The sequence below is a fragment of the Falco naumanni genome, chromosome 3, assembly GCF_017639655.2.
Source record: "Falco naumanni isolate bFalNau1 chromosome 3, bFalNau1.pat, whole genome shotgun sequence".
NCBI lineage: Eukaryota > Metazoa > Chordata > Aves > Falconiformes > Falconidae > Falco > Falco naumanni.
In genome coordinates this window covers 61918001-61936615 of record NC_054056.1, presented here as the reverse complement: position 1 = coordinate 61936615, position 18615 = coordinate 61918001, and the positions used below count along the sequence as shown (strand labels likewise).

Below are 18615 nucleotides of genomic sequence, written 5' to 3'. Positions count from 1 at the left end.
TATACTCCTACTAATCCATGTGAGTTACTTCATTTGTAAATTCCTTGCCGTAAGCATTTTGTTTTCTTCTGTGTTTCATGCAGTGACATTTTTCTAATAGCAGTGGCTTGCAACACAAGGTCCTGGCCTAAAGGTCAAAATCCAGATTTTATTTTGATATTGCACAGTCCCGACTCTCTCCTTTCTCTATCACATAAAAATTCTGGATGCTGTGTTGGAGTCTTTTGTCATCTGTGTGATCAGATTATACCTTAATTCTGCTAGATTCAGCTAAACAGTTTCTATAAAGTTATTACAAAACATCATAGACTTGCTTCAGCTGCAGTCAAGAAGCAGCCTACTGAAGCTAAATACAAAACTAAATTCGATTAGTGTGGGGGTTTTCCCTGGCTAAACAGGACGACCAACTGATGCTAAAAAGAGGGAAAATCCTAACAGCCTTGTGAAACAATTCCCAGTATTCCCACCATGCTCTTTCAAAAATTTGGATGTTTAATTTGCCTCTTCGCTTACAATTATGTTTATAGTCCTAGATCTTTCAGGGCATCTTAGTACGCTGATTGTGCATTAATTCATTTATATTGTTTTCACTTGAATAAAATTATTAGGACCCCTTAAAAGGAACTACAAAAAATTTACCAAAATCCGTTGTGTCACAGTAATGTAACCTCACCAGTTAAATGGCTCCATCATCCAGTGTAAATGCAGTACAGTCCAACAAATCAACTTCACTCAGGAATTTATTGCCTTATTACTCAATTAAGAGGCACCAAATGCCTCTTTCTGTGGCAAAGCAGCAGGGACTGCCCAGCCACCCAAATCCTATTCCCACTCACCACCTAATGAAACCCTCAAATGGCCAGACTTTAGAGAACCTTTTTTTTTAAAAAAAAAAACAAAACAGCAAAACAGCAACTGCCAAAAGCCTTGATATAGTCCCTGTGTTTCTTTACAAGGTCGTGGCTGGATGGGAACACGTAGTCTACAAAGCTCTTTTTTTAGCATTTAAAAATGGTGTAGAAACAAAGTCACAGAGTTGCAATTCCAGCCCAGTAACACCTTAGAAATAAAAAACCCTCACACTGTGGTATTTACAGTAACAGCGTTGTTAGTGCTTCTAAAGAAACCGTAATATTTGTTCACCATTTGACTAAATGTCTTGTCCACAACTCGGTGTGCTGCAGGGCATCTTGCCTGGAAGTAGAAGTGAATTCATGACTCTCAGTGAGTAAAATCACTGGCAGATTTACCAAAGCCCCTGTCTGTACCCAGGCAAGATGTTAGCTGGACACACCAAATCGGGCTCATTGTGTGTAACTCAGAGATACATTCAAGGACATTTTAACATTGCTCTGTCCCATTTACTAATGTGCTCAAAAAATCCTATGATTCATGGCTGCTGATTTCCGTTTCAGGTCAGCACTGTTTGGATCCGGATGCATACATGTTAGACGTTTACCGTGCAAATCCTCAGGCAGAGTGGGTGATAAAACCAAAAGCAAGCTGAAACAGAAGGCTGCAGTGTGCTGGAAGAAAGCCAAATGGACAACAGTGTTGCCTGTCCTTTTACAGAAGCTCTTGCCAGAGATGAAACAAAATGGTAGCTACAGAACCTCATTCCTTCCTACCGTACTGTCCAACTGACTGTCACCATGTACTGCTTTTGGTATAAGCATTATCACTGCAGCTTCTGGACCGTTGGAAAATATCACATCAGTTACACTTTCGTATGGATTACACTTGTGCCAGTTGGCCCAGGAGTTAAGGAGGGTGGACCAAGGTACGGTGCACAGAAAACAACCTGTCACATACAGAGTTGTTAATTTCCTGACCTAGTGTTAGAACATTAATTTTTTGAAAGAATCCAGAGGCATCTGAGGATGCATGAAACACTACCGACCACAGCATAACACAGAAGCATCACAGAGATGTTCAAGAAAAGGCATCTGTCAAGTGTGGAAGACAGGAGCTCAACCTGCAGCAGTGCCAAGATGTAGCTGTGTAAAAACATCAAACCTTTCTGCTGAAAGCAAACCTGTACAGTCTGTGTTACTGCAATATTTATGTTTCTCAGTCGCTCCTCATGAGTATCTGATGTTGGGGGAGGGAGAGAGGCAGGAGGAAGAACTACTGTATAGACGGCTATACTGCTTTATGTATGTACCACTGTATATACTACTACCAGTCTTCCAAAATTGTCTGTCTGGATCACATTACTGTGTGCAATTGTAGCGCCACAAACCATTTTCTCCTTCTTCCCACTACCACACACACAAGCTTTGAGAGACAAATGCTCAGTGAGAAGGGGAATACTCCTCTGGCTCTGTCTTTGACTTGATACTCTCAAATTTAAGTCTGTGTAATGAATGCCATAATAGGAAAGAGGTGTTAATGGTGCCTCTTACAGCCATCACCTTTTTTGTTAAACATTATAGTTTCTTAATTTGTAACCTAATTGTTTTTCTCTTTTTTTTTTATTTTAGCTTTAATATGTAAGCAACTTTTATACTATTCAGCTGCATTAAGAAGAGAGATCTTTGTCTGGATCATGTATAATACAGCATGGCAAAGAAAAAGAGCTTCCAATGAGCAGAGGGATTTAATACCCTTATTTAACATTTACATATTAGGGCCTCAAAACTGTAGCCAAACTAGGTCCAGTTGTGCTGGGGGTTTTACAAATACGTGGCAAACTGCAGCTCCTTTTACAGATGGCATGCGGTCTATGAAAACACAGAGGCTGACAAGAGTCGGCTGCAGCCGCACTGGGAATGCAGCACAGCAAATCTAAGACAGTATGTCTAGTTTGTAGCCAGTCACAAGAGTGAGCACCATTCTTCACCTAATCCCCTTGTTTTGGGCTATACTTTATAGAAGTAAAGCCTGTTTGTTGAGTAGGGAAATCGCAAGTCTCTGGAAAACAGCAAGTACTTTTTTCATCTTGGTCTTATGCAAAAAATGGGAACTAATGCCTTCAAACGCACTGCAAAGTCTCCGTCGTGGATGATGATATTGCACAATGAATTCACTCACAGTTTGAGCAGTGTGTTTTGTTCCTGATCTGGAGACACAGATGAGGCAGCAGCTAGTGCTGTGTTTACCAGGTAGCAATGCAAAAGTGTTCTGAACCAAGTCCTCCAGGTGAACATAAAGTACGTTGTCCTGCAGAGAGAGCCTGTAACTTGTGGTGCTCTGCTGAAGCTGTCCAATGAAGATTTGCACATTCTAGAAACCCTTTTCAAAGTTAATAATGTTCTCCAGTACTTAACTTTCATTGCTAGTGTTCAGTGAAAGAAATCAATATTAAATCAGTAATTTTACCAGCAATAATAACATCTACAGAGGGCAGATCACTTTCTTTAAAAGAGTGAAACTTTCAACTGTACTGGTTTTTGTGTCTTAACACCAATGGATACATAGCTGTGGCCAGGAAAAGACCAGAACAGTTGTCTTACGAAATACACTGCTTATTTTGACAACTATTTATTTTAAGTATACAAGAGATTGTAGATCTGTGATTTGTTCATAGGACTAAGCATAAACATTTTGTCAGGTGCTTTGTTCCCGATCGCCTTCAGTTCCCTCTGTGGCAATGGACAACTTTTTCTATTGTGCTGCCATTTTCTTTTAGCTGTAAAACAGGACTAGTGCTTTCCTTATAAAGGTAACATGAGAATTAGTTGAGTTAAATTCTGCTCCTGGATGCAGCCAAACAACTCCCTGAACAGATCAGGAGTTACAAACATCCACCCAGGAAGGACAAACTCAGCAAAGGGATTTTACGTGCAAAGTGCTTTGAATATAAAGAACATCATATAAATGCTAAGCATCACTGTATTTATAGCCAACGAAAGAGCTTCTATGACTATACAGAAAGTGTAACCAAAGAATCTGAAATGTTGGGGCAAATGAGGTAACATTCTACAGTACTCTCAGACAAATACACTGACCTCCACCGTCTTGCCTGCTCACTTCACTCTTTGTTCTCAGTGGCTGCACAAGGGAAAGTACAGAGCACCCATGCGTTCACACTGTAATGTGCTCAGCATGTTCTGGACCCTGAAATGAGGACTTCATCTAAATCCTTTCTGAAATAGAGCTCACTGTATTCCATACAGGATACAAGGGATTTTTGGAAGACTCTCATCTTTTACCACTTCACAACTTAGGAAAGCCAGATCTGATGTAATTAAAACCACCCTGTGAACGCTTGTTTTATATTAAATTGCCTACAACTTTATAAGACATGCATATCTGCAGATGAACTAAATTTTGTGTACAGTGCCCAGACTACTACAGCACTGCCAAATACTTGCTGTCTCTGAAACAGAATGGAAAGGTTCTTTCCTGATACAAATGGACCTAATGACCCATACATACTGTGGTTAATACTGTTATACATTAAATTGTTTTGTGTTGTGGTACACTAACTTGATTTAATATGCAGCAGACAAACTGAACAATCTCTGTGACATTTTTTAATACAAGGTCTCAACTTTAGGCCTTGTATTTCAAAATACTGGTGGAGGCACCAGGAATTTTGTTCTTTCTAACAGCAGTTGAAGTCAAAACCAAGTTATGGTAGGGTTGTCACCTCAAAAAAAGCAACATATGTGGAAAGCTATTAATGAGAAAGCGGTAGTGAGCAGGGAGAAACTTATTCAGCAAACTCCAAAGAAGCCTCAAGTATTTATGATTCTACAAAGACAGCATTTTGCATACCAACAGAGAGAGAGAGTATATTGCAAGAAGTAGGTATCGGAAACAGACTGGAATGCTCTAACCTGTTTACACAGCTAACGTCATTAGAATGTATGCATGTGTGCAAATGTGTCTGTGTCTATGTATAATATTAACTACCTCACTCTGCATTTTCCAGGAAAAATATTTTGGCTTAGTTTACCATTCCAAATTTTTCTATTATTAATTTCACCTCTCCACTAGTCTTTTACATTAATAAAATGTTTCTCCTTCTAAAGGGCAAGATTTGGAAATTACCAGATATGTATTAAACCACATATTTCAGGATATGGATGAAATTTTAGCCAAACCGTGTTGCCTCAATTACTGCTTGTAATGTGAACTTTATGAGATCAGATCTTGGGGTTAACAGACAACAAATACAAACGTACTGTGTTTCAGTTTTTACTTTTCAATGGCTTTCCATTAATGTGTGTCTTCTCTGGAAAATAATACGATGCCACTAATCAAAGCAAAATGTTTGTATGTATGTTTCCCTTACCATCCTCATTATGTTATGTGTTTTGTGGAAGTAAGCCCACACATAAATGTATTTGTACAGCAGAATATGTCCATTGTATTGTATCCATGTCAAAAATAAAAACCAATACCAACAAAGTAAGCTCTTCAAATCTAAATACATGGTTTCTGGATAGAAGCAAGCGACAACAATTGCAAAAAACAGTGGTGAGTCTGTCTTAAAAGCAACTATGTTGTTATAGTACCTGAACAGTTAGCTACACAAAGGACCACATTCTGCCATCCCTGTTCAAGTGGAGGAGAATTCTTTGCTCCAGGAGCTCTTCTCTTGGACTACCTCAATGCAAGACATAAAATGACAGTGATTTGTCTCCTGCCTCATTGAAATCAATGACAAACTGTTTTGTGGCTTCATTTGAGGCAGTCTTTTTTAAACTAGTATGAAATACATAGAGCAAAAATGACTTTAGAAGGAATTGTAAAAATGCATAGTCAAAGCCAAACAAAACTGTAAGGAGGAAACAAAAATACTTCTAGTTCTAAGAGAAAGAAGGAGATGGAAGTGACTTGTAAAAAACTATGTTTATTACAGATGCATCTTCAAGTATGAGATGTGTCTGTCACTGCTCAATGATCTGGGCAGTTGATGAATGGATGTCCTTACTTGAGTCCGATCGAGCGTGTGCCCCCCAAACCTGGCTCAAGTGCAACTACTTGAAGACTCATTTTAGAAACAGAGATGAGCACATTACAAAAACAGATAAAGATGGAACTTCTGACTGGCCTGTGAATTAGGAATCTCAGAGCACCAAGTTACTTCCCTGTGTCCTGTAAGAAATACTGCCTTCCCAAGATGCATTCATTCTCATTGCCAAAATACAGTTGTTCCCAAACCATACCCAAATTGTTTCTTCACCAGCATGACACTTCATACATGTCTCTGTGCCATGGAGTTGCTGCTTGTCTTGCCACCAATTACATGAAGGCATAAATGGGAACATAATCCTCCTACACAATGTAGCTATAATGGGGGCTGGAAGCACTGGATGTTAAAGCAGGAAGAAAAGGGATTTGAGCTACCACATAAAGTATAAATAAGAAAATTCTATTCATTAGACTTTGAATCCCAAACCTTCAAAATTACGCCTTTAGTCTCCTGCTCCCTCTGCTGGACTATATCCACTTGTAGTTTTCACTTTTTAGTCTTCTGGCTCTTTCTTTTTCTAACTGAAACGTACAGATGACTCAACTACATGAAATTATGCATAGTTTATTGTGATTTTATTATGTGGTCCAAAATTATTACCTTTTTATAAAATGAGCACCACACAAGATAATGAAATACTGTCAAGTAATCAAAAGAAAACATACTGTAAACACTGATTAATAAAAATTCCCAAAAGAAAAATACCCAATTAATGCCATTAACGTTGTGGCAGAGGTATTTGTTGTTTACAACCATTTAGTTAAAATGCAGACATAGAGCTTCTGGCTAAAAAAAATTAAAAAATAAATGTCCTGAGTTGGAAAACAACCATAAAATCAAAGAGATGCAGGCTCTCACCAATTCTTCTTTTCATTATGAAATGGGACTGAAAAATAACAGATCAACAAAAAAACCCTCTCTCAGTCCAGACAGGCTTCGCTGCAGTTCAGTGCTCAGCCCCAGGGCAGGAGTGAGGGAAGACTCCACGCAGGTCAAAAGCTCTGCTGAAATCAAACAACTCTGCTTGTTGGCCCTTGGTTAACACGAGGTTCCTCAAACAGCCATGGAATGAGCTCTTGCTCGTGAGGCAGTTTTGCTTCACATCAGCTGAAAAACAAATTGAAATATGTAGAATCTATTTCCAGTGAACTGAAACAATACGAAGATCCAGGTTATTATTCAACTCCTTCCCCTCCTTCCCGAGGAGCACCAAGTTCAATTAGCATTTGGATCATCTGGGACATCCCACCATAGACAGCCACTGCTGCCTTCAAGCGTAAGACATGCACTGGGATAACTTGTGCAGAGTTTGCAGAAATAAGTTGTCCCAGGGAACAATGAGAGATAAGAAAGGGGAAGAGAGGAGAAAGCCACCCTACATAGGTGTCTTCCATGTTAAAATTGAAACTGGCAGAATATGAAGCAACAGCTGAGATGTCATGGACTCCATCAGCAAAGCAAATCATGAGGTCGGTAGACCCCAACTCTTTTTTTCCATAGAACCTGTGAAACAATTCGTTCCTTTTCTGCAGTACTGTACTAAACTGAAGAATTTCTTCCTGTATGAACCCTAATCTTTACAGATGGAGCACTGAAAGAGCAATAGTATCACATCACCGTATTGGGGGGGGGGGGGGGGGGAGGGAAAGAGTTCACAAGATGTTGATAAGACCAAATATTATTCAAGATCTGGTTAATTCATTTTCCATAAAGCACCAAAACCTTGTCCAACAGAAGGCTCTGTAACATTTCAAGCTATTATCCCTGAAGCTTTCCAAATATTTAAAAGCTGAGTTTCCCCTTTAGACCTCATCACTCTGTTTTCACACAAATGGAAATATCTGAACTGATAAACTGTAACAGCTGTTTCAGACACAAACGAATATGGACATTTTATGCTATGTTTAGAATCATAAGATATTCAAAATCATGTAAAGTCTACTCTCAGTACTGATGTGTTCATTAAAAAGCATGCCTGCAAATAGGTGAAACATTCACAATTCAATCCTCTTGATGAATACATTGTCTTAGCTCAAATTATCAGCTAACAAGTTGTACAACTAATTGAAAAGTAATTAAATTTTATATTTTTCATGTTACTATCTTTTTATATTACCATTGTAGTATGATTGACAAATTTCAGAAAGGAATTTGCACGGAACAAGGGAAATGCATGTTCATCTCCAGCAGCTTGACTTCTGTCTGCAGAGCCCATGACACGGAATACCAGCCAAAATAAAGCAAAGAAAAGCACTATAGAAACCTTATTTAAATGAATGTAAAGGAAAGCCTTAATATGAGTCTGACTGCAAGAGAACCACGCCTCAGCATACACAGGCAGAGATGTTGTGAAGTCTGAGAGAGACTGTGAAAGACAAACCATGTGGAGGAAATCCTTCTCAGAAACTAAGGAGCACGTTTGTGTAGGAAAGTGATAGGAGTTCAGCTGATCTTGCCAACAAACTCAACAGTTAAATGCAGTCCTCCACCAAGACAGTATACACAAATATTAATACGCTGTGATCTCAGGAACAACGTGGAAAATGGTAATTATGATTTATAATTCAATCATGAACCTCATGGATCAGAGTGAGAGAAACAGGGGAAGAGAGGGAGGACAGGAGAAAGGAGGGGCGGAAAAGAGGGCATGTGTTAAGAATCATTCTTATGAGAGACTGAGAGCAGGAGGGAATGAAGGGAAGAGAAATATTATTGTACCTACCAGGATAGCCTCCAACATAAATGGGATTGTTTGTATCTGCAGATGTTGACTGGATGTAGGGGTTATCAGTTTGAACCAAATTCCCATCAATTATCAGTGAAATGCGATGTTTGCTTTTGTTTGCTTGAAGCTTGTGCCATTTTCCGTCACACAAACTATTTGTGCCTCTTGGTTCATATGTAGCTGTTATTCTGCCAGCTCCATTGTTGACATGGAATAAAACCTGTATAAACAGCCAGATGCCAATAAAGACAGATATAAAGTAAGAATACATGAACTAATTTGCCTAGATAAAAGCACAATCATGCTGGTGCAGAGATTTCCATTTTAATAAATGTTTGGTCATTATGCAAAGCTAGTATTTACTTTGATGGACAGAGTGTGTCCTTATTGAAATATCTTTAAAACCTGAAAGATCTATCAATGCAATGGTCCATTAGGTTAGCTTGGTACACTTCATCTGGGATTTCAATGTTTCTTACAAATACAAATCAAGTCACAGAAGCAGAGAGACCTCAGATCTGAAAGAAGATCCACTCTAACTGAAGAGAAAGAGAATGAACTGAAAGCACTTGTCATTGCCAATACAGGTGTTGACTTATGTATTTATTTTTCAAAGCAGTAGATATTTCCTCAACTCTGTGGTAAGGATTAATATGCAAATATTAACTGAGAAAGTATGTCCCACAGAAACAGTGAAATTTAACACTGTCTTTAGCTAGGAAATTTTGAATAAAAAATGAGCTATTTCCAAGAAAAGGAAACACTTAGGAGCAATTAAGTATACATTTTTTATGCAGGACATGAGTGGAGAACTATGTATTGATTGTTAAAAGGTTTATGGAGCATAATGGCCAGTAGAAGTAGAGAGTGAGATAATTGTTCATGAATATTGAAAAAGGCATTATAAAACTGTGTGCTTTCTACATGCAATGATATGTTTATCAAGGACAAGTGTTTCTCTATGGCAGAAAAAAGTATTAAGCGACAAGAAAGGTATAAATTTGGTCTAACATACAAGATTCATAGTACAGGAGGTCACAGTGGCTGCAGACTAATATAAATCACACTAATTAAAAAGGCAAAAACTTCCAGTGACTTCTGCTAATCTCACATTTTATCATGTGACGATGATGAAAAACCTCGAGACTGAAAAGTCTGTCCCATACTAGTCCTGTGGGGACTTGGTTTAGACATTTTGCCTCCATCACATTTCACTGGTGTCTATTTAGTGCTACCCAACAGTTCTAGTCTGCCAGTTTTAAGCCAGCCTTGTGAAATGAGTGTGCTAGCACAGGGTACCCTACCTTGCCGTTTACAATCTCCAGTCCAATGGCATCAACCTTAGCACTGCTAACCCCAAGAAGAACGCCATGCACCGCTGTTGTACGAAACTCCAGTGTGATGTTCACATCAGACCGCACTTTGTAACCTTCCCTGACTGAAAAGAAGTTGTAAGCTTCAATCAGAAGACTTGTGAACCACATTACAAGGTAGAATATATACACTGTCATTAAAAGGCCTAAAAAGCTTGTTGATTATTCTGCTGGGGTACAACCTTGCAGAACCTCCAGAAAGTAAGTTTTCCGAAGTCGTAATTCACATTTTATACTGGGAAAGATAAATTCCCAAATAGGCTTTCTTTCAATTAATTTAATTTAATATATTCTGTCTCATTCATAAGAAACAGTAGAGAGTACAGATGTAATCCTTCACGCTACTGCACAAGTCCTGTACGTCTTTTATCTCCATACATTTCAACAGACCTTAACATCATGAACATGGATATTCTTAGCTGAAGAAAGAGGTAATTCATTTCTTTCCCAGTACTAGTACCATTAGCTCTTTCATTTGCGGAAGACAGCCCTTTGCAGAAATTACCACTTTGGGATGTATGGAGCAAAGGCACCCCGTTAGAAATACATATGCATGACATGAACTCTTTGTGTGAAGAGTCAATTAATTACAGATATTTCCAGCAGGACCTAAAAATAATATATTTTCATTAACATTAATTCAGCAAGGTAATGCTTTCATTTAATGACACTTACCAAGAGCAGCAAAGCCACTCCCATCAAAGAAAGTACCGTCCTGCACTGTTACATAGCATTTGTTCACAGCAAAGATGGAGACAGGGCTCTCATTGTCCAGTGGTTTGCTATTAATCGTCATGTTACCAATGCAGGCAGGAATACTGTGAGTCACCTAAGCATATTGAAATGTAAGAGTTAATGTGTAATACAAACTGCTGCAATGCTCTTTTAGTGATTCACTTTATGTTATTGTAAATAAAAAACTCTCTAAACAAAACACAGCAGGATCCAAAATATTTATGGAATTAAAATTCTATTATTACATATACTTACATAAGGTTGCAAACGTACACAAAGTCAAAATCAATATTGTTTAGAAACACAGTTTATACTCTAACATATAGAAAGAATTGTATTTGTTTGAATGTGAGCAGCAATATGTCCAACAGCTAAAGACATTCCAAACGTGCTTCAGCAAATTAACAAGTAAATCAAGATTTTGTACAACATTTTGCAAGTATAGATTGCCAGAGTTCTACCCAGAAGAAAAGATTCATTAGAATTTCCCACTATTACTATTTTCAGCAATTGCAGGCCCAAAGTATTAAAATATTGTTAGCTCCATTATCCAATTAAAAAGCATGGATGAAGGAAGTATGCTCAGGAATTGAGAAACATTATCGTCACTGGAATCCTCCTTGAGATAACAGCTGACCAAGAAGACAGGCAACAATAACGTACCCTTTAAAACCATGTGTAAAAAGCATGCTTTAACCTCAGACAGGTGAAGTCAGCCCTTCAGAGATTATTTAAGGCACCTAATTCCTATTTGAATGCAATAGGATTTAGGTACCAAAATGTTTGCTATTTAGGATACTATGAAACACAGGAATATATATTCTTCATCTATTTTTAACAGAGAGATTGATAGAAGAAAAAAATATATTAAGGACTATTATTAAAACACAAGGATACAAGCTCTAGCTAGAGTTGCCAAGCTGTAGAAAGCTGGAAAGATTGATCTGGTAAAGTGTCATTACTTTCTTTGCTGTTTCTTTCCCTAAGTACTTCTTTTTTGCCCATCAAGAGACAGGATACTGAATTAGATGGGTTTGATGCAATATACTCATTCTAGCATTGCAAAATGTCAGACACCCCACCACCACAAACTTTCTTACATTCCCAAGATTCTTTGGCACGTAGTCTAAGGGGAGTCCCCCCAAGTACAGCTTTCCCTCCACATCCAAAGTGCTACCATCTCCCAGAGCACTGACGGCTACCAATTCCTGTCCATCCACAATGATTACACCTCTTCTTTTGAAGTATTCCGTCTTTATCTGTCAAAAATGAGAGCATGCAAACATGAATCAGTAAGCTGAAACAGTTACCTAGTCATCATTTGCAACAGAAGCAAGATAATTTTTTAGTGGTAAGATTGCTTTGACATACTGTACTGAGGCATCCTCTTGAAATTCATTGTGAGGCTGAGGTCATTTCAGAATGCAACTGAGCAGCTAAACTCTTGCTCACCTCCTCAACGGCTCACAACGATTGCATGTTGTCCTGCATAAGTTTTCAGCATCTTAACAATCATTGTTTAACACCACTAGTTTATTGCCTTAGGATACAAGTACATCGCTGAGTTTGAAGAGGGGAGTACTGTGCTAGTCTTCTGTGACTACTGTGCTGCTCACCAGCTGAGCCACGTTAGCTCTCTGAAGTGCACGCTCCTATGTTGTAATTTTGTGATGGGCAGTGCTGAACTGGTTATGGCCAAAAAGCTTTCCAGTTCTGTCCATCTTGTTTGTTCATGCCCCTATGCCTTCCCTGCATGAAAGCAATTACGTGCAGATGAGGGACTGTATTTGAAGTCGGCTAGTCATTTATTCTTCCATGGTTACTTTTAGCCCCACTCAGAATCCTAACCAGGTCCAACATGAGGTTTCACAAACATCTGGGTCGGTAAGGGGATTGAGCGGTACAGCAGGGTGAGATGAGCAGGTGGCAGAGAATGGAAAGAAGTGCTTCCTTCGGCAGCAAAGCATATTAGCTTAAATTGATTGTAGAGCTACTTCAGTAATCAACCCCAGCTGTGAAGTGGTGTGGCTCAGCCTCCAAAAAGAGGTTCAAACTCATGTTTTTATGTCCTGGGTATTAAAGGTAGGTCAGCTCTCATATGAACTCTGTTCATCTCTTAAAAAGTGGATAGCATGAGTATGAGTTTTACATGAGTGTATTTAATTTTAAACATGCAACTGTAAATCCTGGACTGTTAGTCCTTTCAGGGTAGGCAACAGAGCTTAACTGTGATAGCTCTCCCTGACAGAAGTTCACATTTGCTTTATGTTAGTTTTTGCTGGGTTTTCTTCTGCTGATTATATATGAAAAGCAAAAATAACACTGCTGATTCCCAAGGCACATAGGAGAGGTGGCAGATTTGTGTCAGAAAGTACCTGGTCAGAGTTGCTTTTAAAACTCGTGCAGACATCACAATCATTTCCAATGAAGAAATGCTAGCTGCCAGAGCTAGCAGCATGTGGGTCGCTCAGAGGAACTGGGCCAACAGAGGCTGACACGGAGCCTTTCAGAAGGCCCTGAATGCGAGGTAACACCTAAAAGCTGTAGCCATAATTTCTCCTCAAATTCTCCTTATGCCAAGTCCTCCCCCTCCAGCCTCCATTCATTCTAGAAGTCTACCTTTCTCATGTTGCATCAACCAAGAAAAGGAAAGGAAAGTGCTTCCCTGCTAGCATTAGCTGGTATGACATGCTCAGGTGTTAAGTAATAAGTGGGATAAGGGAGAAACTGCACCCACAAATCTCTTTCCCCCTGTCACACAGTCAGTTGCAACTCTTTGGAGACATAGTGCATGGAAAGCTCTCTGTAGAAAAAGTCAGAGTGTCTAAATCTCTCTGTTGGTTTCTCCTCCATTGAAGATGACATGGTTGGTGAACTATTTTATTTCTAAATAATCTGACGTACTTGACAGGAGTTGGATGCTGGAATTAATGAATAATTTATAATTTTAAAAGCAAATAATTATACTCAAACACAAGTTATCTGAATGGTCTCATGACTGAGTTAAAACTTGTTTGCCTTTGCCACACAGAAAGCATACAGGAAAGGTATGGAAGAACCATCCCAGTAACTTCAGGGAAGAGAAAATGGAGTACAAGACTGGTGACTACCTACCGTATGCCATTTTCCATCACTGATAACAGCAGGATGAAAAGCTACTGCTTTTCCTTTGCCTAGATCAAATGAGAAATGGAGCTGTCCCCCATGAAGCTGTAGGGCTGCATAATCAACCTGGTTCTGGTGAGCCATGTAGTAAATCAGGCCACTGGAGGCAAAGGTCCTGAGATTCAGCTGGACAGAAAGCCTAGACAATAAAAACTCAGTGTTACTGACTGCACTGATAAAAAGCTTTCTTGGAGGCAGAGAACGGCCTTAACCAATTTATTATTATGAAAGGAAACTTATTACTACAAAGGGCAGAAACGTAAGAATTTGCATTGATTCTAAGAAAGCATGACCTATAATGTATTTCCTAATAGAAATCAGTGCTGTACCTATCAGAGACAGTAAGAGTGCTTGTCACAGACTGAGCTGGTCTTGAAGAGAGACAGGCTCAGCTCTTTGTGACTGCATGCTTGCCTACTGCCTCAGGAAAGGAACAAATTCCAGGATAATGCGATGGCAACCATTACTATCAGGCAGGCTTGCTGGGATATAATGGGCAGACAGAACAGAGGGAGGCTTAAGAGGTAGAGGAGCTGATTGCATCATTTATTATGGAGACACTAGGTATAGACTACATAGCATCAATCCTCTGCAACGTCCCTATGTTCAATAGTTACAAGAAGGAAAAAAAGCTCTTTTCTCAATGCCTGCAGAGGCTTCCTGGGTGGAAGGAATCATTTGCAAATGGCTTGCAGGCTGTGTTTTGGGGACATTGTTGGGAGCCCCTCAAACAAGTAAGAGTGGCAGAGAAGCTATCACACATTAAGTCTTAACAGAATGATTCTTCTTAGTAGTCTTATCTCCTTCAGTGACCTGGGGAGTGAAGCAGACATGGAAGGTGCAACTGTAGAAAATCCAGAGGAGAGGGCAAGATGTTATCTGCATCAGTCAAAGGAGCAGGACCAGCTGAGCTCTGTATGTAGAAAATAGAAATCAAAATACTTACAGAAGGTAACAGTGGGGCTTTTAAGTCTGAGGAGAGAAAATGTGACTATGAGTCAAGCTCATGACCACAAACCTGGGAAAGACATTAATTACGCTGTGGTGGTCTTAATACCTTCTTCCATGAGGAACCCACAGAAACCTGAAGCAAAAGCCATGTTCAAAGCTGGTAATGCAGTGATCATTCATGAAAACCATCATGAATGCTTCTTGTAGCTGAAGACAACACACCGTGTGCATGTGTGATTCAGGATATACTCACTTCTTTCTGACAGTAGACTGACTGAAGAGCAGTGTCAAGTGGCTGCCTTTGGCAAGTCCAAACTGATGAGCACCTTGAACATGATCAGGTAGTTCATCTTTTGCACAAACTACCTGCTAATGAAAGGACTTTATTAAGAAGAATAGTATCAGGTGCTGACAAGCAAGTGCTGAATGGCAATGTGCCTACGCAGAACTTTTTAAGGAGCAAAACTGAGCCATATGATAACCACAAAACATATAGCAACATCAATTACCTAAACTCCCAACCACTCTGAGCTATCTTTAGGCTCAGAAAGAACTAGTTCTAATGACTAAACTAAGTCTCATAGACAGTACTGGTCTTTTTTACTGAGAAATGTTTGTAGTTTGAAGTATTCATTCACCATTTGTCTTAATTGACAGACCTTTTGATAAAAAATGCTGGAAGACAGAATTGCAGCATGAAAATCTCACGAACTTGATAGAAATATTTTTCCATTTAGTGAGGACGCACATTTTTGTTATGATTTGGTGGATGGAGAGCTGAGTAACAGAGTATGAGCCAAAGCTATACTTTAGCTCTAAGGAGGATGGTTTATTTCTTTTTATAGCCACAGCTGTATAAAATCTTGCTTTCTGTTGCCACAGAAAAATGATTTCAGGATGCTTTGGAAACACTTCATTATAAAGAAGTGCAGCTGCAGAAGGAGAGAAGTAATGCTGCCTTCTCTCTTGGGAACAGGGACTGTGTGAGGGGAAACAGGCGCCATGTAAGATGCATTCAGACACTGTGTCTCTGGAATGGTTTGTGCCTCCTTTTTGACACAGAGCAGAGATTGCATGTGTGTGACCAGAAACATGTGAACGCTGAACTGCACAGCTAAGGCAAATCTCAGCACTGAGCCACTTTGGCAGAACACAATAAAGATAATAGTTACTGTCAAGTCCTTTTGCTGGGGGATCATCACTCCACTTTCTCTTTCTTTTTTAGTGTTGCTGCCTGAACAATGATAAACCTAACCACATTTCCCTTCCAAAAGGCCAGCAGGCTACCATAAAGGTTTGTACCACAGTTTTACTATAAAAAATAGTAATTTCAAATCTACATTCACTGAACCATTCCATACTACAGAAGAAGCAAATATACACAGTCCATACTTTGAAAAATTCTCCACAAAGCTAAAATGCATCTTGATGTTGAACACTTTCCTAGAAGAGTCAATAAAGCTTTGCTGTAACACATACTTTTTTTGTATCTGTAAGAGGCCTCAGGGGAGCTGGTAAAGCCTGAAACTCGGGTTGAATCTCAATATCTTCTGGCTGTATGGGTGGTTTAGGCTTCTCTGACAAAAAGCAGTTGTCCATATCCACATGTTCATACTTCATGGAAGTGGTGAAATACAAAGGCCTGTGATTTAAAACCACCTACGTTTTAAGAGGTGAAATCCCAAATTCCAACATTTTCCAAGCACAAAGAGAACATTTTACAGGGTCTTTCACTAGTAATAGGAGAAAGGGAAGGAAGTGGCATGCCAAGACAAGAAGACTGAGAAGTAACAAATGATCTGTCCATAGTACAATATTAATAGACAAAATTATTGGAAAAATGTTCTATCTATGAATGCAGATGGAACTATAGTAGAGAAAGTTGCATTTTGTGCAGCATCTCTATAGACATTAAAGACATTTTTAATACTATTTGGAAATGTAGCCGGCAATATTAATTTTCTGCCTGTTATTCATCAGTACCATGCTTGTCTTACATTAGAACTCAGGCAAATGGAGAATGTCATGCAAGAGATTACAAACTACAATTAATAATTACTATACAGGTTTTTCCAAAGCAGGGCAGTTACGCCTCTGACTTACTCCTTGTTAAAAATAAGATTGCTGATACAGCCATAGAAGGAGCCAGCCATTTTTAGCCCGAAGATGACCTCTTCTGCTGGAACACCACCAGCATAGAAGTTAGAAATATTCATGGGGCTCATTTCTGCTGATGGACCAAGCCTCAGTTCTGCAGGGTTACTTTCATCCACCTGTACAGTTATGATCCTGAAAATTATAAAGTAGGGAAAACATTCAACAAATGCCTTAGACATTCATTTCCAAATGAAAAGCACTCCTTTCAGATTCAAAACTGTCCTGTTCTAGCAGTTTCCATCACTTTGATAATCCTTTCAATGATTTAAAATGAGAAGACTTCCTTCTTTAGATAATTTGTAAATTGTAGAGCTTTGTCAACTATCTTCCTAAATTATTTTGATAGCTGTGTTGTTGTTTTTTTCCATACCAGTAGTTTTTCCTCAGGTTTTTCCTTCCAAGCTGTCTGGAGATTTTGAAAGCTTTTAATGACAGCTTCATCAGTGGCTGACTGCTATATACAATAACCATGTAAACCAGAACACCTGCATTATCTGCAGAAAAACACAGCCCTGATTATTTCACCTAATGAGCTAACAAAAGCAGTTCCTCAGAGAGCACAGTGAACTAACAACATACAATAATTAAACAGGTAGTAGTGCTTGCAGTCACATGTACCTCTTATTCCGGATTAGGATGACAGAGTGTTCTTGTCCATCGCTGTATGTTCCATTAGCAGACTGAAGAACTACTTTCCTAGTACTTGCTCTATCTCCAGCATTAACATGCACTGCAAGATGTCCATCAATCAGCATGACTGAAAAGAAGGGCTGTGGATTTAATCAGAGGATTAATTTTTAACCATAGCTCAATTTCCTGTCACTCATTCAGTATTTAAATAGAACATACTTTGGAAACTTTGTTGTAAACAAACTTTTTAATGAAACTCAACGACTTGTAGGCATTGTATTGGTACCTCCCAGAGCGTAAAGCCTTGTAACAGAAAAGGTGAAAGCTGGAAATTTCGTAGAATCATAGAATCATCTAGGTTGGGAAAGACCTTCATGTTCATCAAGTCCAACCGTTAACCCAGGATTGCCAAGTCCACCACAAAACCATGTCCCTCAGCACTGCATCTGTGTGTTTTTTAAACACTTCCAGGAATGGTGATTCCACTGCTTCCCTGGGCAGTCTGTTCCAATGCTTGACAACCCTTTCACTGCAGAAATTTTTCCTAATATCCAATCTAAACCTCCCCTGGCATAACTGCAGGCCACTCCCTCTTGTTCTGTCTCTTGCTATCTGGGAGAAGAGACCGACCCCCACCTGCCTACATCCTCCTTTCAAGTAGTTGTAGAGAACAATAAGGTTCCCCCCAAGTCTCCTCCTCTCCAGACTAAACAACTCCAGTCCCCTCAGCTGCTGCTCATAAGACTTGTGACTTGTTCTCCAGACCCTTCACGAGCCTCATTGCCCTTCTCTGGACATGCTCCAGCATCTCTGTGTCTTTCTTGTAGTGAGGGGCCCAAAACTGAACCCAGTATTTGAGGTGCAGCCTCACCAGTGCCCAGTGCAGGGGGACAGTCACTTCCCTTGTCCTGCTGGCCACACTCTTTTGGATACAAGCCAGGATGTTATTGGCC

The 18615-nt window shown here is 39.4% G+C and overlaps 2 protein-coding genes across 2 annotated transcripts in view; one reads left to right on the top strand and one right to left on the bottom strand.

Moving 5' to 3' along the window:
• ARHGAP28 (Rho GTPase activating protein 28) overlaps window positions 1-5358 on the top strand; it is a 54499-nt gene extending 49141 nt beyond the window's left edge. Inside the window, exon 15 of the mRNA XM_040587506.1 lies at window positions 1416-5358. Coding sequence (XP_040443440.1) covers window positions 1416-1507 — 92 coding nt within the window. The 3' untranslated portion in view covers window positions 1508-5358. The remainder of the gene's footprint in view (window positions 1-1415) is intronic.
• A 466-nt stretch (window positions 5359-5824) lies between these two features.
• Window positions 5825-18615, bottom strand: part of LAMA1 (laminin subunit alpha 1) — a 107422-nt gene continuing 94631 nt past the window's right edge. Inside the window, exons 54-63 of the mRNA XM_040588521.1 lie at window positions 17651-17802; window positions 16979-17164; window positions 16355-16517; window positions 15129-15241; window positions 13874-14063; window positions 11860-12018; window positions 10700-10853; window positions 9956-10089; window positions 8649-8871; window positions 5825-7033 (exon numbers count right to left, since the gene is read on the bottom strand). Of these exons, the coding sequence (XP_040444455.1) occupies window positions 6873-7033; window positions 8649-8871; window positions 9956-10089; window positions 10700-10853; window positions 11860-12018; window positions 13874-14063; window positions 15129-15241; window positions 16355-16517; window positions 16979-17164; window positions 17651-17802 (1635 nt within the window). The 3' untranslated portion in view covers window positions 5825-6872. The remainder of the gene's footprint in view (window positions 7034-8648; window positions 8872-9955; window positions 10090-10699; window positions 10854-11859; window positions 12019-13873; window positions 14064-15128; window positions 15242-16354; window positions 16518-16978; window positions 17165-17650; window positions 17803-18615) is intronic.